Source organism: Nicotiana sylvestris, chromosome 4 (genome assembly GCF_000393655.2).
Source record: "Nicotiana sylvestris chromosome 4, ASM39365v2, whole genome shotgun sequence".
Lineage (NCBI taxonomy): Eukaryota > Viridiplantae > Streptophyta > Magnoliopsida > Solanales > Solanaceae > Nicotiana > Nicotiana sylvestris.
Genome location: NC_091060.1, coordinates 160497003 through 160519941, shown reverse-complemented (window position 1 = coordinate 160519941; position 22939 = coordinate 160497003). Strand labels below are relative to the sequence as shown.

At 40.5% G+C, this 22939-nt stretch overlaps 1 protein-coding gene across 1 annotated transcript; it reads left to right on the top strand.

The window, feature by feature from the left end:
• Positions 1–3060: 3060 nt before the first annotated feature.
• Positions 3061–16550, top strand: LOC138890429 (uncharacterized). The gene is made up of 4 exons (XM_070173812.1): positions 3061–3079; positions 15068–15732; positions 15879–15981; positions 16099–16550. The coding sequence occupies exons 1-4, from the start codon at positions 3061–3063 to the stop codon at positions 16548–16550; spliced, it is 1239 nt and encodes a 412-aa protein (XP_070029913.1).
• Positions 16551–22939: the final 6389 nt, after the last annotated feature.

Sequence of the window (22939 nt, the reverse complement as noted above, 5' to 3'; positions counted from 1 at the left end):
CATAGTCTTTCAATATCTCTAACCACCTTCTCTACCTCAAATTTAGCTCCTTCTGCTTGAACAAGTATTGCAAACTCTAGTGATCGGTGAACACCTCACATGACACGCCATATAAATAATGCCTCCAAATCATCAGCGCGTGAACAATGGCTGCTAGCTCCAAATTATGAACTAGATAATTCTTCTCATGGATATTCAACTGTCGCGAAGCATATGCAATAACCTTGCCATTCTGCATCAACACCGCATCAAGTCCAATACGCGATGCATCATAATACCCTATATATGATCCTAAACCTATGGGTAAAACCAACATTGGCGCCGTAGTCAAAGATGTCTTGAGCTTCTGAAAGCTCGCCTCACACTCGTCCGACCACCTGAACGGGGCACCCTTCTGGGCCAACCTGGTCATCGGGGCTGCAATAGATGAAACCCCTCCACAAACCGACGGTAATAACTCGCCAAACCCAAAAAACTCCGGATCTCTGTTGCTGATGTGGGTCTAGGCCAGTCCTTGACTGCCACAATCTTCTTAGGATCCACCTGAATACTCTCTGCTGATACAACATGACCCAAGAATGCAACCGAACTCAACCAAAACTCACACTTCGAAAACTTAACGTACAACTGACTATCCCTCAGATTCTGAAGAACGACCAAAGAAGCTACTCGTGCTCCTCCCAGCTGCGGGAATAGATCAAAATATCATCAATGAAAACAATCACGAAGGAATCCAAATAAGGATTGAACACTCGGTTCATCAAATCCATTAAAGCTGCTGGGGCATTTGTCAACCCGAATGACATCACTAAGAACTCATAATGCCCGTACCGAGTGCAAAAAGCTATCTTAGGGACATCGGATGCCCTAATCCTCAACTGATGGTAGCCATATCTCAAATCAATGGGTAGTCATATCTCAAATCAATCTTCAAAAATACCTTGGCACCCTGAAGCTGATCAAACAAATCAGCAATCCTCGGCAATGGATACTTGTTCTTGATGGTGACTTTGTTCAACTGCCGATAATCTGTACACATCCTCATCGACCCATCCTTCTTCTTGACAAACAAAACCGGCGCACCCCAAGGCGAGACACTCGGTCTGATAAAGCCTTTATCCAGCAAGTCCTGCAACTGTTCTTTCAATTCTTTCAACTCTGGTGGGGCCATACGATATGGCGGAATAGAAATGGGTTGAGTGCCTAGAGCCAAATCAATGCAAAAGTCAATGTCCATATCGGGTGGAATCCCCGGCAGGTCTGAAAAAAATACATCTGGAAACTCATGAACAATGGGCACATAATATATAGAAGGAATCTCAGCACTAGAATCACGAACACATGCCAAATAGACCAAACATCCCTTATCAACCATACGCCGAGCCTTCATATATGAGATAACCCTACTGGTAGAATGACCAGGAGTCCCTCTCCACTCCAAAAGAGGCAACCCCGGTAGTGCTAAGGTCACGGTCTTGGCATAACCGTCTAATATAGCATGATAAGAGGATAACCAATCCATCCCCAAAATGACATCGAAATCCACAGTATTGAGAAGTATGAGATCTACATGGGTCTCAAGACCCCCAATAACGACCACGCGAGCACGATAAACACGCTCTACCATAATAGAGTCACCCACCGGTGTAGACACATATACAGGAGCACTCAAAAAATTACGAGGCACAACCAGATAAAGGGCAAAATAAGATGATACATAAGAATATGTAGACTCTGGATTAAATAGAACTGAGTCATCTCTACTGCACACTAAAACCATACCTGTGATAACAACATTGGAGGCCTCAGCCTTAGGTCTGCCTGGCATACCATAACATCGAGGGTTGGGCCCCATCACTCTGAACTACATCCCTAGGACCACCTCTTGCTGGCTGGCCTCCACCTCTAGCTGCCTAGCCTCCACCTCTAGCTGCCTGACCTCCCCCTCTAACACCTCTACCCCTACCTATAGCTAGTTGAGCGGGCGGTGGAACATCCGGTGCTGCAACCATAGCACGAGAACCCTGGTGCTGAGAACTGCTCGAGGCTCGAGGGAAAAACCTAGCAATGTGCCTTGTATTGCCACAAGTATAGCAAGACTTCGGCTGCTGAGACTGCTGACCCTGAAACTGACCCTGACGGCCGAGATAACCACCTTGAAAACTCTGGAGCAGAGGTGCACTGATAGGAGCTGGTGGTATATTGTAGGGTAACTAATCAGAAAAGTGCATATGAGAACTACGGCCACCTGGAGCACCGTGAGAAACCTGAAGTGCTGACTGAATGACCTAGGAGGATGGCCTCTACCAAAAGAATCCCTTCCTCCAGACGAGGCACCACTAAATCTGCCAGAATGATGAGGCCTCTTATTAGACCCCTGACCGCTCCCCTGAAATAAAACCATCTCAACCCTCCGGGTCACATTGGCCACATCCTGGAAAGAAATATCGCTACCTGTCTCCTTAGCCATCTGCAGTCTAATAGGCTGAGTGAGTCCCTAAATAAACCTCATCACCCTCTCTCACTCGGTGGGGAGTATCAGAAGAGCATGACGAGCCAAATCAATAATTCTGATCTCGTACTGGGTGACAGTCGTAGAACCCTGCTAGAGACCCTCGAACCACCTATGGTACTCCTCTATCTGAGTGAAGGGAAGAAACTTCTCGATAAATAGCTTCGAGAACTGGTCCCAAGTGAGAGCTGGTGGTCCAACTGGTCTGGCCAAACAATAATCTCTCCACCATTTCTTGGAGAAACTTGATAGACGGAAAGCAGCAAAGTTGACCCCATTGGTCTCCACTATCCCCATGTTCCAAAGAACCTCATGACAGCTATCTGGGGATCCTCTAAAGATGTACCACCATAAGTAGTAGTGAATAGCTTGGTGAACCTGTCCAACCTCCACAAAGCATCGGCGGACATAGCTACTCCATCACCGGTCTGAGCTACTACACCCGGCTGAACTGCTCCAACTGGTGAGCTGCTGGAGTCTGAAATTGGGGAGCCATCTGCTCCGGAGTGCGGGTAGCGGGAGTCTGTGCTCCTCCCCCAGCCTAAGAGATGGCTGGTGCTACAGAAAGTAAGCCTACTTGAGTGACACTCTCCATAAGGCCCACTAGACGGACCACAACATCTTGGAGTATGGGGTAGAGATGAACCCCTCTGGGACCTGAGTAGGGCCCACTAGAACTGTTTGGGATGGAACCTCATCATCAAACTCAACCTGAGGCTCCACCGCTGGTGCTGCTTCTCTGCGCTGAACTCTGCCCTTGCCGCAGCCCCTAGCATGGCCTCGGCCTCATCCTCTACCTCTCGTGGGAGTTGTTGCTAGGGGCTCAGGCTGGGGATCAGCAGATGAATAAGCACGTGTTCTCGTCGTCTACGAAAGAATAGAGTAGAATTTCAATTAGCATTGAGAAACCAAATCACACGAAAGAGAAAAATAGAAGTGAAATTGTTCCTAACTCTGTAGCCTCTGGGGGATAAGCACAGACATCTCCGTACCGATCCCTCAGACTCTACCAAGCTTGTCCGTGAATTGTGAGACCTAAGCAACCTAAAGCTCTGATACCAACTTGTCATGACCCAGATTTTTCACCCTCGGGAGTCGTGATAACGCCTACTAGTGAAAGATAGGCAAGACAACAATTCTGATTAATTTACCCTTTTCATTTTTAATCTCTTAACAATTTCAAGTTAACAAATTATAAACAGCGAAAATAATAATGCAGAAGAACAAAATTTAACATTTTAGATAATACCAATACGAATCCATAAACATAAACCACCCAGAACTGGTGTCACAATCTCACGGACTATCTTAGAATACTATAAATAGGGTCTGAACAAAATAAATACATGTCTATCTCTGAAATAGAAAAGAACAAAATAAACAAGATAGGAAGGGGACGCCAAGGCATGCGGACGCCTGGAGACTACCTTGGGTCTCTGATGGACTGAAGGCAGCAACCCCTAGCTAAGGTCTGTATGCTCTAGTACCGGAATCTGCACAAAAGAGTGCAGAGTATAGTATCAGTACAACCGACCCCATGTGCTAGTAAATGTCGAGCCTAACCTCGGAGAAGTAGTGACGAGGCTAGGACACAACAATTAACATAACCTGTAGTTAAACAGTATCTAGCAGAATAAAAGTAATAGACACAATTCAAAAAGTAACGGGGAGGGGTAACATGCTATGGGGGAATAGCAGTGTAAAAAATCACAGAAATAACGGAATGAAACAATTAAGGCACTTGAACCGATAACAACAAGAAATCATGACAAACTAGCAATAAGTGCACGGCATTACCCTTCGTGCTTTTAGTCTCAGTCCTCACCAATGCAATTAAATAATGAAAATGTACACGGCATCACCTTTCGTGCTTTATCTCTCTTCCTCACCATATAAGTATTAGAAATGTGCACGGCATCACTCTTCGTGCTTTATCACTCTTCATCACCATATGCATCAATATCAATATAAATGTACACGGCATCACCCTTCGTGCTTTATCACTCTTTCCTCACCATATGCATGAGTATGAATGTGCACAACATCACCTTTCGTGCTGTATCACTCTTTCCTCAACCGAACAATAGCAACAACAATATCCCGGCAAGGAAATCAACAATAAGTATAAATACATCCTGGCAAGGGAATTAATAATAAGAATTAAATATGTCCCGACAATTGAATCAGCTATAACCAAACATGTACCAATAATCAACTTCACAATTGAACCTCAACTAGAGCCAATGCTCAACAATAACCAAATACCAAGAAGATAATCATAAATCTTGCTCAACATGTATAGTCAACAGTTTAGGCATTCGTAGTACTTATTAAGAAACACAACGATCACAATTTAAGACCCACAAGTATGCTTGACACCAACATATTGATACTCGTCACCACACCTATGCATCGTACACTACACTAGCACATAGCAAATAAAGCACAATACATATTCCCTCAAGCTAAGGTTAGACCAAACACTTACCTCGAACTTCTACGGCCAACTCAAGCCTCAAACACCGCTTTTCCTTTAGAATTTGCCTCCACTTTACTTGTATCTAACCCAAATTAATTTAACGATGTCAATAAATGCTAAAGAATTCATACTCAATGCTTAATTATAGGTTTTCTATCATTTTCCCCAAAAGGCCAAAAATTGACCCCCGGCCTGCTTGGTCAAAACTCGAGGTTCAAACCAAAACCCAATCACTCATTTACCCACGAGCCCGAATATGCAATTAGTTTCGAAATCCGATCCCAAAATGAGATCTAAATTTCAATTATTCAAAAAGCCCTAACTCTATCCAGATTCCCAATTTCTACCATAAAAACCCTAGATTTTTGGATGAAGACTGACGAAATGCAAAGGGAAATCGAAAGAAAAAGGTTTAGAATCATATACCAATACTTTGGGGAAGAACTTGCTTCTTGAAAATTGCCTCACTGCTCTCTAGTTTTGAAAATATGAAAATGTGGCTAAATCCCGATTTTGCTACTGTTTTAAGTGTTGGGCGATAGTTTTCATTGCGTTCGCATGAGCACTATCGCGTTCGTGAAGAGCTGCCAGTTGTGGACTTACGTAATCGCGGGAGAAGCTTCGCGTTCGTGAAGGCTTAGCCTAACCCAACCTTCGCGTTCGTGATAAAGGGGTCGTGTTCGTGTAGTTCTCCCTAAGTTCCCTGACCAGCCCATCCTACGGCTATGCATTCGCGATTGACCGGTCGCATTCGCGTAGAGCAAACCCCATAATGCTCCGCGTTCGAAACCTGGGTCTCGCGTTCGCATAGAGTAAAATCCTCCCCATCCCTGTTTGCGTTTTGCGATCGCGAGAATGGCTTCGCGACCGCGAAGCACAAAATGTTTGTGCACCTCAAGCACCAAAACCTGCAACTTTTCTAAGTGTAAACATCTCGTGGCCTATCCGAAACTCGACTGAGCCCTCGGGGCTCCAAAACAGACATGCACACAACCCTAAAAACATCATACAAACTTACTCGTACGATCAAATCACCAAAATAATGCCTCAAACTACGGGTTTAGCATCAAAATCGAAGAAGAATATCAATAACTCTTAAGTTCAAATTTTCACAACCGAGGGTCCGATTCACGTCATATGAAGTCCGTTTCTAACCAAATTTTACAGGCAGAACTTAAATACCACATAAGACCTATATCGAACTCCAAAACCAAAATATGGTCAAATCATGGGTCCGGGTCCGTTTACCTAAAATATTGACCGAAATTAACTTTAATTTAATTTTTAAGGCAAAATTAGCATTTTTATCAAATTTACAGATAAAAGCGTTCGGGATATACGCCGGATCGTGCATGCAAATCGAGGTGAGATAAAATGAGGTTTTTAAGGCCTCGGAATATATAATTGACTTGTAAATCAAGTGATTTAGGTCATCACAATTCGTTTGGTCAGCCTTTACACTACTTTGACATTGTTAATCACGTTGATGTATTCTATGGCCTTTATCTTATCCAGGTTGATTTCTACTCCCCGATTAGATACCCTGAATCCGAGGAACTTGCTCGAGCCGATCCGGAAGGCACACTTCTCCGGGTTCAACTTCATATTGTATTTCCTTTGTATGTCAAAGGTTTCTTGCAAATGCTTCAAATGGTCCTCTGTTCGTAGGGACTTAACTAACATATCATCAATATAAACCTCCATTGATTTTCTTATTTGTTCTTCGAACATTCGGTTAACCTGTGTTGATACGTGGCACCGGTATTTTCTAACTCAAATGGTATCATGTTATAACAATAAGTGCCGAACTTAGTTATAATAGAGGTTTTCTCTTGGTCCCCCGGGACCATCCGTATTTGGTTGTACCTGGAATAGGCGCCGAGAAAGCTCAGGTCTCGTGCCCTACCATTGCATCGATCATTCATTCGATGTTAGGCAAATAAAACGAGTCCTTTGGACATGCCTTATTCAAATCCTTATAATCTACACACATTCTAAGTTTGTTTCCATTTTAGGTACAACGACTATGTTTGCTAGCCAATCCGGGTATTCAACTTTTCGAACGAAACCTATTTTTAAAAGTTTCGATACCTTGTCTTTGATGAATACGTGCTTGACTTCGGACTGTTGCCTCATCTTCTATTTAATTGGGTGGAAGTTCGGATCCAAACTCAATTCGAGAGTTGTTATCTTCGGTGGGATTCCTGTCATATCTAAGTGGGACCAGGCAAAACAATCGGCATTTGCTTTAAGAAAATCAATGAGTTTTTTCCTAAGCTTGGGGGTTAGCCCCGTTCCCAGATATACCTTTCTATCTAGCAGATGCTCGAACAATATGACTTGCTCTAGTTCCTCGATTGTTGACTTGGTGGCATAGCGTCATCTGGTTCTACGAAGGATCTCAGAACCCCGAAATCATCTTCCTCATCTATTAGATGCTCCTCCCATTTTTTGGGCTGGGTTGAGGCCGAGACCTGTAATTACTATTTGGTGCCTTTCTCTTCGATCAGTCCCTTATCTTTCGATGCTGTGATCGTGGGTGCGAGATCACTTCTTCGACGGCAAACATCTCTTTTGCTGTCGGTTGTTCCCCGTAGACCGTTTTAATTCCACCTAGAGTTAGAAATTCTAATGCTTGGTGCAAGGTCGATGATACCACCCTCATGTTATGAGCCCACGGTCTTCCGAAAAAGGCATTGTACCTCATATCCCCCTCGATCACATTGAACTTTGCTTGTTGAGTGGTTCCGACCGTATTGACCGATAGGGTAATTTCACCCTTCATTGTCTCGCACGCCATATTGAACTCGTTCAGTACTCGGACTGCTGGTACGATCTGATCCAATAGCACTAGTTGTTCCATGACTCTCTATCGGATGATGTTAGTCGAGCTACCCGGATCAATTAACACGCACTTAATTCAATATTTGTTAATAAGTACAAATATTACTAGTGTATCGTTATAAGGATGAATGATGCCCTCAGCATCCTCGTCACTAAATGAAATGGATCCTTCTGGAACATAATCTCGAGTTCGTTTTCTCTTGAGATGGAAACTTTGGTGCATTTTATCATCGGTCCTTAGGGAATGTCTACTCCTCCAACAATCCTCAATTCTATGCTCGTGAGTATCCGCTCACTTAGGAATTCTAAAAAATGCCCATTAAGAGCCACTTCTTCCCTTAACTGCCGACAATCCTCGGTTTTATGCCCGTGAGTATCGTGATATTTACATATCAAATTGTGATCCCTTTGTGCTAGATCGGAATGGAGCAGCCTCAGCCATTTGGTCTCCTTGATGTGACCGATGACTAATACAATACTTGCTGCATCTATGTTGAAGTTATATTCTGTTAGCCCCGGGATATCTCTGACTCTGGGTGATATGTCGAACCCGTTTCTATTTGCCAACCCTCGATTGCTTGGACCCTGATCATTTCTTCTGTCGTTCCTGGTCGAATAAAGATTGGGTTGTAAGGCTGGTATCAGTCTCGGCGTGGCCTCAACTCTTGAACCATTACTCTTTTAAACTTGTTTTTCGCCCTATTGGGGTAGACCGACCCCGAATGGGTCCTTAATTGGTCGTTCTTGACTCTGATCTTTGACTAATACCAGTTATGGACATCGGCCCAGGTAACTGATTGATACTTTATCAAATTTTGCTTTAGCTGTTGAGATGCAACTGAACTTCGGGTGTTGAGCCATTGAGTAAGTGCCTGAATGGCTCAATCGTCAGCAACCGGTGGCAAGTCCATCTGTTCCATTTGGAATCTCGACACAAATTTCCTAAGCTTCTCGTTACCCCTCTGCTTGACTTTGAACAGGTCTGATTTCTTCGTCTCAACTTTAATGGCCCCGGCGTGAGCTTTAACGAAGGAATCTACAAACATAACAAATGAATCAATATAGTTTTGAGGTAAATTGTGATACCATATCATCGTTCCTTTGGACAATATTTTTTCAAATTTCTTCAGCAATACCGACTCGATCTCGTCATCCTCGAGGTCGTTACCTTTTATTGCACATGTGTAAGAGGTTACATGCTCATTTGGATCTGTGGTCCCATTATATTTGGGAATATCAGGCATTTGAAACTTTTTCGGAATAGGCTTTGGTATCATGCTCGGGGGGGGGGAAGGCTTCTGAATGAACTTTTTAGAATCTGATCCCTTCACCATCAGAGGTTTCTCCGGGATCTGATCGACCATTGAGTTGTAAGTTTTCATTTTCTTATCATTTGCCTCTATCTTCTTTACGCCAGATTCTACCCGTTTTGTTAGTGCTCAAGAATTTTCATCATCTCGGAAGTTTCCCCGGGTCCGGACCCATTGGGTTCTATGACATTCTGTTCTTCCCTCCAAGTATCTTCTCCAACTCGTTCGAGTTCAACTGCGTTGTGATTTTGACTCTGTAGTTGCGCTATGGCAACTTGTTGGGCTTATAACATCTCAAAAATAAAATGTAAGATAACTCCATCGCCTCCCCATTCGGGCGCCTCGCTAACCGACGACCGAGGTGCCCCATAGATGCTATTATTGGGGCCAGTTGGTAGGTTAGAATTGACAGCAACCTATGAATTGGCATCGACTGAATCAACAATTGGAACGACATTAGGGTCGACAGGGGGTACGTTGTTGCTTGGTACCCTGTTGTTATTTTCACCGTGGTGACCTGATTCCGCATCAACACTTAAGTGAGCATATTGAGAATTTGATATATTGAATAGTCCTGAAATCAAACTTCAAAGAACAAGCGTAAAATATTGTGCGTTATCAAGATTCGTATTAAATTACCACTATTATTCTTAGCCCCACAGTGGCCGCCAAACTATTTACCCCTTAAAATAGATAACTTTGAATTTGTATGCAGATTAAAGGATACGTGGTTCAATTTAACACAAATGACCAAAAAGCAGTAAGTAATTGAATTGAAATGAGATAAAACGATCAAACCAAATGTAATGGCGGAATAATTAAGCCATGCGTTAGATTTAAATGCTTCCGGTCAGTTTCAATTGAGCCCTCGAGATAGAGCTCGGTTCCAAGTAAATGAATGAACAACTGAAGAACACTTAACCAATTGCTAAAAGCTAAAATAAATTTTATTGCCTTGATATGCATGCTAACAGTGACCAAAAAATAAAAGGGTTCTCCTTTTCATATAGTAGAGGAGTTTTAACTCTAATACAAGTCTAAATAAGGTAAAAATCTTTTCTTTCCTTTTTTTCACAAAAATATGATTTGTAGCTAGTACCGGGCGTGATCCGTGCTGCAATATCCACTTGATGGCAGATATTGTGGTTCCCTATTTTATCTCCTTTAACCGTCTTTCCTTTACCCTCGATCTTTCATCTTACTCGAGCTTGATTCTTTCCGAAATCGGCCATGCCCGAGACCCGTCGTATCGTTCGTTCATGGTTCTGATATATGGGTACCTTCGATCTCACTCGAGCCAATAACAAGTAATATCATTCCTCGTTCCCCAATAGAAAAACGAGGATAACTCTATCCTCAATTTTACCCGTATACAATACTGAAATCTTATATCTATCAAAACTTATAAAGTAATATATCGACAATGGAATTCCGTGGTCAGAAAGTATTTTGGTGTGAATAAATTGAATGTTAAATTAAATATGTCTAATGTAACTAAGAACCGAACTTCAAAATAAATTACAATTTACAATACATAGACTAAAATCACAAACATATATTTGCAAAAACATACCTCTAGATGATCAAGAAACAGTAATATATATCACACGTTAAAAAATTTCTAAATACGATAGGAAATAAGCAACAGTGCAAAATTAATAAAATGACTATCGATTCAATTAATCTGATTCATAATAAAAAAAATTAAAAAATATTATCACAAAATTAAATAAGAAATCAAAGAAATACATTAATAGAAGCTACTCTAAAGAAATAAAAACAAACATCCGTTATAAGCATAACAACTGATGCACCATAGGTTAGCCCAACCCGGTTCTCTCGTACTAGGGTTGGCTCCTCTCAGTTCTCCCTTTAACACCAATGGTAGATAGGAACCGAACTATCTCATGACGTTCTAAACCCAACTCACGTACAACTTGAATCGGCAAACAACCGAACCCTTGGGACCTTCTTCAACCCCAGGATATGATGAGTCGACATCGAGGTGCCAAACGACTCCGTCGATAAGAGCTCTTAGGAGTGATCAGCCTATTAACTCCGGTGTACTTTTGATCCGTTGAGAGAGAGCCCTTCCACATGGGACTCCCGGATCACTATAGCCGACTTTCGTCTCTGTTCGACTAGTCGGTCTCACAATCAGGTAGGCTTATACCATTACGCTCATGAGCAGAATCTTAGCTTGAGCCTACCTTCGCACACCTTAGTCACTCTTTAGGAGGCATCCTCCCTAGATAAACTACCCACCTTGTAGTGTCCCGCCTCCCCCTGAATGGTCGGTGCGGTGGTTAGGCATCCTTAGACGAAAGAGTGGTCTTTCAGGATTGGTCGTTGTGTGCCCCCACCTCCCACCTATCCTACACATTCGATTAAGGTTGTCACTGCGAAGCTATAGTTAAGGTGCACGGGGTCTTACCGTGTAGACGTTGGTACTCCATGTTTTCACGGAGAATTCGATTTCACCAGGTCCATGTCGGAGACAGCAGGGAAGTCGTTACACCATTCAATTTTATCGGGGCTTCCATTTAAAGCTTATAACACTTCTCCTTTCGACCTTTCAGCACCGGGCAAGTGTCAGACTCTATACATCGTGTTTCCACTTAGTAGAGACCTGTGTTTTTAATAAACAGTCGCTACCCCCGGTATGTGCCTCTTTCCTAATCAAAAGATAGGAGAGAACCCCTTCTCCCAAAGTTAAAAGGTTATTTTGCCGAGTTCCTTCGACATGGTTCTCTCAAGCGCCATAGTATACTCTACTTGTTCACCTGTGTCGATTTGGGGTATGGTCAGTTCATGGGAGGATCGCCCTCCTGATTTAAAGTTTTTTTCCTGGAAGTTTCAATCTTGTTGACTATGATAACAGTCGCGACTATAAACAGACTCGTGACTATGGCAGGGCGGTATGCTATGCTCTCTCGCGACCCTTACTCTAATCAAAAGACTAAAGGCCCCTACTGAAGATAGGTCGCCAAACTACGACCGAGAGTTTTGCCTTTTAAAGCGCCAATCGCGTAGGGCAATCGGGACAGGCTGAGTCAGAAAGGCTTTGATGACTCAAGGTTCATATTAGGAAAAAGGGAGTGAGGGGAAGAGGGGGTAGCCCTCGGCCTGATCATCCAATTTGCTCCAACAGACAGGACTGGTTTTGTAGTCAAAGCAACTTCGTCACTTTCATGTATCCATCAGATGGCAACCCTTTCGGGGATTTCTTAGGGACCGATTCACTTTGTGTAGTTGGTTGAATGCAGAAAACCTTCCACTGATAGGCGATCGTGTTTTTCACAGGATTTTTCGTTACTCATGTCAGCATTCTCATTTATGATATCTCCACGTCTTGTCACCAAAAACCTTCCCCGATTAACAGAATGTTCCGCTACTGACACTTGAAAAAGCAGCTTTTAAGGTCTCGTCGCTTCGGTAAATCACTTGAGCCCTGATACATTTTCGGTGTCATGGAGCTAGACCAATGAGCTATTATGCTTTCTTCAAAGGATGGTTGCTTCCAAGCCCAACTCCTGGTTGTCATTGCTCGATCACTTCCTTTTCCACGAAGTGATTGCTTAGGGACCTTAACCGAAAATAATTCTGAGTATAATACAATACTAATATTATACTCCAAAATTAGAGGCAAAGCCACACACAATTGCTTTAGATCTTCTTCTTGCTAGGACGATTTTGGAAAGAATCAAAGAAAAGATTTTTAGAAGATACTCCCTCCGTCTCATATTATCAGTCGTGATTACTAAAAATAGTTGTCTTAAATTATCTGTCACTTTAGAAGTTCAAGACAAAATTGATTATTTTTTTCCTTTTTTTTACCCTTAGTACTCCCTTTGTTCACTTTTACTTGTCACGTTTTTTACTTTTCACGCCCCTTAAGAAATAATGAATAAAGTACATAATTTACCTTGGTACCCATATTAATTGGTGTATAGTCTAAATGGATTTGAAAATAATTTAGAATGAGTAATTAATGCTAAATGCAAGATAGAAAAAATAAAATATTTTTCTCTTGATATGCGAAAGTAGACAAGTAAAAGTGAAAATCTATTTTTAGAATAATAGACAAGTAAAAGTGAACGGAGGGAGTAATAATTATTCTTGAAGACTACAAACACCTCAATTATGAATAACTTTGTTCAAATATCAATGAAGAAAGATTAAATATTAAGACATGAATAAGAGTAAAATAGTCAAAATCTCATCCTAATTAATTTTTCTTAGGCCAAATACATACACAACTCCTTAAATTGGTTCCAATTTTCATTTAAACACTTTAACTAAGCACTTCAACATAATAAAAGTGTGGCTATTGAACACAAATTAGACAACCTCAAAACAAAATAAGTGTGTGAATCTCAGTCTCCTATAACTTTTCTGATGTGGCAAATCAAATCAATAAGAAAATAACATATCAGCCAAATTAAAAAAAAAAACACGAAAGAACTTAAAAACCAAAAGGCCAGGATCTGCCCAAGTTCCCTACAACTCTAATGCAGCAAAATTGTTGCCAGAAAAAGGCAAAGGCTTCTTCTGTTGGCTATGAATTGAAATTGCTCATAAATCTCAAAGTAATTGGTTGGCTTGAAAGCTTGAACCTACGTTAACATCTCCTTCGCGATAAGTCTTCTGCGCATTTCTTTCTCTAACCCTTGTTTTCGCGTTTCAATTGCGTTGTTCTGCTGTCGGATTTAAGAGATTCGAATATTTTCTTCTCTGGATCTGGTCGCTTTAATGAGCAAACCCAATCTTTTCCTCTTTGACTTTTCTTATTTTGATGGTTTCAGAGACCCCATTTACTCTCAAGCTGAGAACTTTCAAATATTTTCATATTAGCGCGGAAACTTCAGCATCAGCATGGTGGATTTCAAAGAACTGGTTAGCTACAGAGATAATGTTTAATTTTGCTTCTGTAGTATCTTGTCAAAACATTTTAATGAATAGGTTATAGAACATTAAATCTAGAAAATTCAAAAAAAAAGATTTGCTTCTTTTATTTCTCTTTTCTCATTAGAGTAGTCGTTAAGGTAAAAAAGAAAAGAAAAAAAGAAAAAAAAGAAAAAAAAAGAAAAAGAGAACGTTAGTTTGTTTACTTTATTCCCGATCTTCCCGAACTACGCAAAGATCTGATTCATGCGGCGTCATGATCCGTAGGCAACCTACATAAGGTTCGATCGAATCATTTTTTATTTCTTAAAAGAAAAAAAAAGAGAAAAAAAGAAAAAGAAAAAAAAGAGTTGAAATTATGGGATGTGAGAAATGAGAAGAAAGAAAAGTGTGATGATTAGAAAAAAAAAAGAGGAAGGAAAATGAGCAAGCCAAGAAGTACCAGAAAAGAAAAGAAAAGAAAAGAGAAGATTCAAATGAACAAATTGGGATGATACCAAGTGACCTTGTTACCCTCGAAATCATTTTTGAACTGTTAATTGTTGCTAGGTGCATTGCACACAATGTTATATTTACAGCTGTTAAATGCCCTAACGCTAACGTGATGACCTCATTTTGTTCCTTTTTGTTATCTCCATTGAGCAGAAGGGTGGTTGGTTTGTGGTTCTTAAGGTAACTCATCCATACAACACAAGGCCAAATAACAAGGTAGCCATGACTAACAAAGACCTGGACACAAGAGTTGTTGACCCGTCGAGGGAGTTTGTGGAGTCGGAGTCTAAATTGAAAGGAGAGGTCCAAATGTTGAAACAACAGATGACAGAAATGTATCAGTCTTAGATCAGGGGGCATCCTCCACCTTCATTCCCCACTAACTACACTGAAAACCCTGCAACTATCCCACCACTATCACAAATCCAGATCCCTACTACTGCTGATATCTCCCCACAACCTTTTCACACTCCACCCCCAGAACAACCTCATATCCCGCTACTTTGACCACTCATGTTTTGGTAGCTCTTCCACCTACTACCTTTCCTCGATCCTCTAACGAGACTGTGTTCAAAGTCACTGATGCCAAACACTATGCTCCAGAACCAACTTTCAAAGTTTCGGATCCATACTCTTACGCTCCTTATTTTGAGCCTCCCGGTGGAACTGAAAAGCCTTCTAAGATAGTGGAGCAAGATGAGATATCCAGGAAGGTGAAAATCTTAGAGCAGTCTTTAAGAAACATGCAAGGGATAGGGAGCCAGATGAGCGTGTCTTATAAAGACTTGTGTTTGTTTCCTGATGTCCAACTGCCTGTTGGGTTTAAGATGCCAAAGTTTGATTTACATGACGGGCACAGAGATCCCGTGGCCCATTTGAGAGGTTACTGCAATAAGATGAGAGGCGCCGGTGGGAAAGACAAATTATTGATGACGTATTTCAGTCAGAGTCTGAGTGGGGCAACTCTAGAGTGGTACACCCGCCAAGACGTTAGCAAGTGGTACACATGGGACGATATGGCTCAAGTCTTTGCCCGGCACTTTAAGTACAATATAGAAATTATCCCGAATCGCATGTCCCTCACCAAGATGGAAAATAAGCCTAATGAAAGCTTTAGGGAATACGAGCTCAGATGGAGAGAGCAAGCTGCTAGAGTCAATCCCCCGATGGAAGAAAAAAAAGATGGTCGAGTACTTTCTTCAAGCTCAAGAGCCAACTTACTTTAGGCATTTGATCACGGTTGTGGGTAGGCCTTTTAATGTTGTGGTAAAAATGGGAGAAATGATAGAAGATGGGCTGAAGTCGAGCAAGATCATGAGCTATTCTGCTTTAAAAGCCACAAAAACAAGCAATTCAGAACGACATAGAAAGTTTGCTGGGTCAGAAGGAACATGATGATGTTGCCATGGTTGTCTCAGGATCAGGACATGGTTCAACGGGTCTGCCTTGCCAATATACTTAGCCTCAACCCCAACCCCAAACCTATACCCGAGCTCCACATAATCCACCTCAGTATTATCCTCCGATCAATGTCCGGTCATCTGTCCAACTACCAGGTCACTCCTTATGGCGAGCGCCAGCACCGCATAATGCACTCTTGCCTTCACAACATTTTCAAGCACCCAACAACCCTAGAAAACCGGAACAGGGAGGGGAACAAAGGCAAAGAAATAGTTTCACACCAATCGGGGAGTCCTACACAAGCTTGTTTGAAAAGTTAAAGCATTTTGGCCTGATTGAGCCGGTCCTCGGCTATACTTCAGACCCATATGCAAAAGGTTTTGATCCTACTATACGATGCATGCACCACTCTAACGTCCAAGGGCATATCATTGAAGATTGTCGTGCTTTGAAAAGGGAAATAGAAAGACTGATTCAAGAAGGGGTAATTGTGATTAAGGACAGTGACGGGGAGCATGCGAATCCTCTTGGGAACTTGCTGACTGAAGTTAATGATATTGAAGTTGTTAATGGTCTAGGCAATATTGATGTGGAACCTGGAGGCTAAGATGTCGTGCTTGGTAATTAGAAAGACGCTCCATCTATTGGCTAGCCGGGGAGGAGTCTTGGTGGTTTATTTTGCTGTCATTTCTTTTGTCCGGGTTATTTTCAGGGTTGTAATCCGGATATTGTCTTGTGACTCAAACCCTTCTATCATTTTATTTTTCCTAATTTGTTTAGTCATAGTAGCTCGTTTAGTGTTGTCTGGTTGTGTTCCAGGGTTGTAACCCCAGCTTATTTTACTTGTTTTGTTGTCCAAACCCTTTCACCATCTGTCTAATGCAATTTCCTATTTTCTGTTATTTTTAGTCAGTGTTTGTTTAGTTCTCTTATCCTTTTATAGTTCTTTTCCTACTGACTCTAGTGATATGACATGCACGCATAATTCTCAACCTGGTCTTAAAAGTTAGTTTAGTCATGAAGCAATGAAACAATTTTGAAGATGATAGGGACATTTGAGGGAAATAAGTAAAAGCATTTTGAGATCACTTCAAGCCCGAATTGTATGAAACTGGGGCAGATAGAACATAAAGAAACACTATTGAAATGCATCCTGCTGCATCAGGTTGAATCTAAAGGCAAGTTTGCTCCAAATTTGCAGGGACCGTTCGTGGTAACGAGAGTGTTGTCCAATGGTGCTTTGTATTCAACAGATGTAGAAGGCAAATGTGTGGATATTGTTATCAATTCTGATGCAGTCAAAAGATATTATGTATAATTTCTTTGGTTTGTTTAATTGTGTTGTTTATATTTGGCATGTTTGAATATTGGAATGACGAATGCATTTTATTCTGCTATCTAAACACTTCATCCTTTGTTACCCCTTTGAGACTTATTTTTTTTCATATCCCTCTTTTGGAATCAGAAGCAGAATTTAGAAATATGATACAGAATAAAACAAAAATGAGAGAAAAGAGGAAAAACGAAGAGAAAAAGAGAAAGAAAAAATGGAAAAAGAGTAAAGAAAAGAAAACAAAAAAAAAGGAGAAAAAGTACAAAAACAAAACAATTCCTATGACATGAACTACGCTTGACCTGATTCCTTTTAAGGATACATAGGCATCCTAATGGTTCGGTCCCATCAAAATAAAATTCAAAGCCCCAAGCAAGGAAGCTGGGGCAAAAGTTGCGGTTTTGTAAAAGATCTGATTCCAAAAGTTATAATTTTGAACCCGTTCAAGTCGTTTTGAGCCTTTCTGATATCCTTTCTTTCTAACCCCATTCAAAGCCCGCATTACGGTCCAAAGAAAGACCTTTCGATCAATATTGGAGAGTGCCAATTCGAGCAAGATAGAGGTATGATTCGCATCAGGAGCAATACTCCGTGCTACATAAGGAAAACAAAAATGAGAGATTCTTATTGGTGAAAACCTTCACAGGCACCATAAGGCGATGGTAAGTTGTGAGAAAGAACAAAATGATAGAGGCTTGATGGTGAAAACCTCTTTGGGCACTATAAGTCGAATAAGGTCGTGAATCAGATAGGTTAATCGGAGCATTAAAGCCCAGTTTCACGGCGAAGAGCTACAACAAGAGTTGAACAGTAGACTTGCTTGACAGATTAGGCCATTTAATCAAAAGGTGCATGTCATGATCATTAGAGTTGGTGTCCACATCTGATAAGTTTATACTTTGTAATTTTCTTATTAGGTATCATCTCTTTCCATTGTCCCTTACTTTGTTCCTTTTGTCTTGCTTACTTCCTCTTCTTGAGTTTGTTCGGTCAAAAAACTGAGAAATGACTTCAAAATCTGCTACCAGCTTTCCAATTGCACAAAGCGGAGTCAGGTTAGCACATCAAAGCGACATAAGTCAGGAAGGAGTAGTATACGCACTGAATGGATAACAATCGGCGTGCTTTGGGATTCATGAGAAATGCAAAGGTTCGGTAAATGTCAATTCATGAGCAAATGCAACAGATAGAGAGTATTTGGTTTGAAGGGATCAGAGGTGTTTTCTGTGATAAGGGTGACAGAGAAAGTGTTTAGTCAATGAACAAGCAATGTCTTTCAAGTTGAAATCAAAGTTATCATGGCAAGTGAAGGAGCAATCGCCGCAAAGTCAAGGCCACAAACCAACCACCATATTTAAACTCACAAGTTTTCTTTGTCTGAAAAGGGGACGGAAGCTATGTTCATATCAGAGTTTGGAAGCTTGAAATTTTCAGGTGTAATGCCCTAATTTTGCTTACACAAAGACTATTGAGAAGATCACACATCACCCCTAGGAGAAACACTTCCTAGTCTGGGTTTTCAAGTTATATATTGTTGTAGGAGATGCACTTCCTAAATTGAGATTTTACCCTTAGGAGACGCACTTCCTAGTTTGGATTATATGAGTTTGAGTCATTGAAGTTTTACCCGTTAGGAGACACACTTCCTAGTAGGGGTCTTTCAGGATATACTTTTAGGAGACACACTTCCTAAATTGAGAGTTCATTCATAAGAGACACACTTCCTAGTTTGATTCAATGAAGTTTCACCCATATGAGACGCACTTCTTAATTTGAGAGTTCATTCGTAGGAGACACACTTCCTAGTTTGAGTCATTGAAGTTTCACCCATAGGAGACGCACTTCCTAGTCTGGGTTTTTCAGGTTATATTTTGTTTTAGTAGACGCACTTCCTAAATTGAGATTTTACCCCTAGGAGACGCACTTCCTAGTTTGAGTCATTTATGTTCGGCCTTAGGAGACGCACTTCCTAGTCTTGTTCATTGATGTTTAACCTGTAGAAGATGCACTTCCTAATCGAGGTCTTTCAAGTTATTCTTTTAGGAGAAGCACTTCCTAAATTGAGAGTTCATTCGTAGGAGACACACTTCCTAGTTTGGTTCATTGAAGTTTCAGCCCTAGGAGACATACTTCCTAGCCTGGGTATTTCAGGTTATGTTTTTGTTTTAGGTGACGCACTTCCTACATTGAGATTTTACCCCTAAGAGATGCACTTCCTAGTTTGAGTCATTGAAGTTTCACCCCTAGGAGACACACTTCCTAGTCCGGGTTTTTCAGGTTATATTTTGTTTTAGGAGACGCACTTCCTAGTTTGAGTCATTTAAGTTCAGCCCTAGGAGACGCACTTCCTAGTCTGGTTCATTGAAGTTTCACCCCTAGGAGAAACACTTCCTAGTTTGGGTCTTTCAGGATACACCTGTAAGAGACGTACTTCCTAAATTGAGAGTTTATTTATAGGAGACACACCTCCTAATTTGGTTCATTCAAGTTTCACCTCTAGGAGACGCACTTTCTAGTTTGGTTCATTTAGGTTTTATTTTTAGAAGACACATTTGCTAGTCAAAGTCTTTTGGTTTTACTCATAGGAGACGCACATCCTACTCTAGTCTTTAGTTTACTCTCATCATTGCATCAATAGTGTAAGTGGTTTATAATTTTACTAATAACTCACAAATCTTCCTAATGCAAACTGGGGCAGAAAATTTTATTTGTTTTGTTTGTTTTGATTGCAAGCACCCACATGGAAAACAAAAGAACACAGAAAGTTTCAGCAATCAGGCGCCCACCTGGAGAACAAGGAAAGACAGTTCAAGTTCAAGGGAAGAAAGTTCAAGTTTCAAGGGAAAACAGTTTCGAAGGAAGACATTTCAAGTTCAACAATCAGGCGCCCACCTGGAGAACAAGGGAAGACAATTCAAGTTTCAATGGAAAGCTGCTTCAAAGGAAGACAGTTCAAGTTCAGCAATCAGGCGCCCACCTAGAGAACAATGGAAGACAGTTCAAGTTTCAAGGGAAAGTAGTTTCGAAGGAAGACAGTTCAAGTTCAGCAATCAGGCGCCCACCTGGAGAACAAGGGAAAACGGTTCAAGTTTCAAAGGAAGATAGTTCAAGTTTTGGCAATCAGGCACCCATCTAGAAAATAAGGGAATTCACTTCAGAATGCAATTCAAGTCAGCAACAAAAGAAGCTCGCGGCAAGAATGCGAGTCAACAGTCCGAGATGATCAACAGAAGTTAGTCACAATCCAGAATAAAAAAAATAAAGAAAGGCAAGAAGTGAATCCAAATATAGAAGTTGATGAAAGATGTGAGCTGCTCAAGACATGACTGAAGTCACAAGCATGGTATGTCCGATTTTGATCCGAAAAGCTGAAGAAGAATGAACTAGCACCTACAACTAGCAAGCATCAAGGTTCAAATCCAAAGTCTGCATGAAGAACTATTCAAGACTCAAGATCTAGCTTCAGAAGACTTATAGATAGGAATCTTGTAACTCATAGTTGGTAGGCTTAGTTAGTCTTTTTCATTTTTGATTTTGATGTAATAACAGGACCGCGGACCCGAACCTCGACGGAATGGCACCTCGATCAGCTCTCCACCTCGGTATACTCCATCATGTCACTCACTTCTGAACTACATGTGGCATGATTCCTTTATAGCCAAGGATATGTAGGCAGCTCAGATACCAGGGCTCGGTCACATTCTCCTTTCTTTTAGCTTTTGGTCTCTTTAAATAAGGGTCAGGTCAAAAAACCTGTCTAGTCATTCTTTGTCTGAAGACACTTCGTATTTCCAGTCAAAGAGGGGCAGTTGTAGACATGTGATTTTTGACCCTCCCCAAGATTTTTCATATTTTAGCATGTAAATAATAGTTTAGGTCTAATATCGTTATTTCAATTGGTTTTGACTCTTTTACTTTATTTTATAAAAAAAATAAAAATTACAAAAATATTTCTTCTAGTTTATTACTTATCGTAAAACTAAAAATACAAAAAAAAAATAGTACCTTATTTTTATTTCAATATGATATTTAAAAATACCAAAAAAAAAGGTTTGTTTTAACGATTAGTCTTATTTTAATAGTTATTTTACTTAAGTAGGATTAATTGGTAAATGAGGCCGTATTTTTAGTCTTGTTCACGGAGAAAGAATAAAATTTGGGCACAAGTAACCCATTTTAAGCCTAATTTTCGGACCCAGCCCATAATTTCCAAGCCCATAATTCCTAGGCTCATACCCCTTAACCTAAAAAATAATACAAAAACTAACCTAGACCCCTAAACTCTAATAAACATCAGCCGTTTTTCATTGATTTTGAAGCTAAGCTGCTTCTTCTTCTTCATGGAGACCTAGACTAAAAGAAAAATCAGCTGCTATTTCTTCATAGATCTAAACTTTAGAACTCTAGCGTTACATCCTCTTCTTCAAAGAAACACGCAACATCAAAGCTAGCAAAATTCAGCGGCTGTAACTCTCCCCATTTTGTTCCTAAAATAGTCCCAAACTCCATTAAAAATACCACCGAAGATTAGCTGAAAATCCATAGCAAAAACAGTCCAAAACGTGCCCTCCTCGACCCAAAAACAGCTGAAAAATGCAGCCATGAAACCCCAGTTCGAAAACCAGTCCAAAATAACATGAAATCCAAGCGTATCTACCCTCGCAACATTCTTTCTACGGATCAGTGAAGGGGTCGAGTTCGTCGAGGTCGACATGAGAGTTTCTTCGGCTGAAGGTTCCTGTTGGTTGAGCATGTTCGTTGCTCATTTTGGTCGCTGCTTTGTCCGGTTTGTTGGATTCATCGGCTCGAAGCTTTTGTTCGGCATTTGTCTCTGCTGTACAGCTCTATTCAAGGAGTTTTCTGTATTCAATAAATTGGAAAATCAATTTTGGCTTCACAAAAAGTCCTGTTTCTTAATTACTTTTATTTTTATATTATTCTATTAGTGAATAAACATTTTGTAAAAGTGTTTTCTTCTTCTTTTTGAAAATTCTTGAATAGATTAATGAGTGTTAGCATGCCTTTATTTATTGTTGGATACAAATTTGTATCTTAAAATAAGTTAAGTTGGTAAATGAGCTCACAATTAGTTATCTGAGGTTGGACATGGGATATTCGAATAATTGAATTGCTTCTATTTGTTTAACAACTAGGAAGGAAGATAGAAATTTTTTGATGACAAAAGAAGTGATATTTGCAAAAGAACGATTTAAGATTCTTGGGCCAAAAGAATTTTCTCTTTAAGAATTGTTTTTATGCTCGATCTTTTTAGAGAGTAAAGTTAGAATTGGATTTTGGATGAAAATTAGTAACTGTAGAATTGAAAAGTGACGGACCTTTAATACTTAAATTTTAATTTAAACAACTCTCAAACATCCTAGCTTGCTTTAGGCGCGGTTAATTTTAAAATCATCGTGGCTATGGGTACGGTTCCCGTGACATGGTTATGATACGTAATTCCCAAATTTGGGTGTATAGTTCATGTGACCCGACCATAATTTTGAATAACAATAATAAAATAAAACGTGTCGTGAACCGCTGGTGCATTTCATGTAGCGTGGCTTGCGATGTATTTTAAATAACTTTGAATTCTCCTAAAAGTATTAAAAAGCCGTTAAAAGGTTTAAAAAAGCACATAGGTTTAAAATGTGTAATTAATTAGA

Bases quoted from the DNA above. Each gene is read 5' to 3' on its own strand.
- LOC138890429 (XM_070173812.1), top strand. The intron at 15,733-15,878 runs GTACTTTCTTCA...CTGCTTTAAAAG, and splicing joins AAGAAAAAAAAGATGGTCGA to CCACAAAAACAAGCAATTCA. The intron at 15,982-16,098 runs GTCTGCCTTGCC...TCCAACTACCAG, and splicing joins ATCAGGACATGGTTCAACGG to GTCACTCCTTATGGCGAGCG.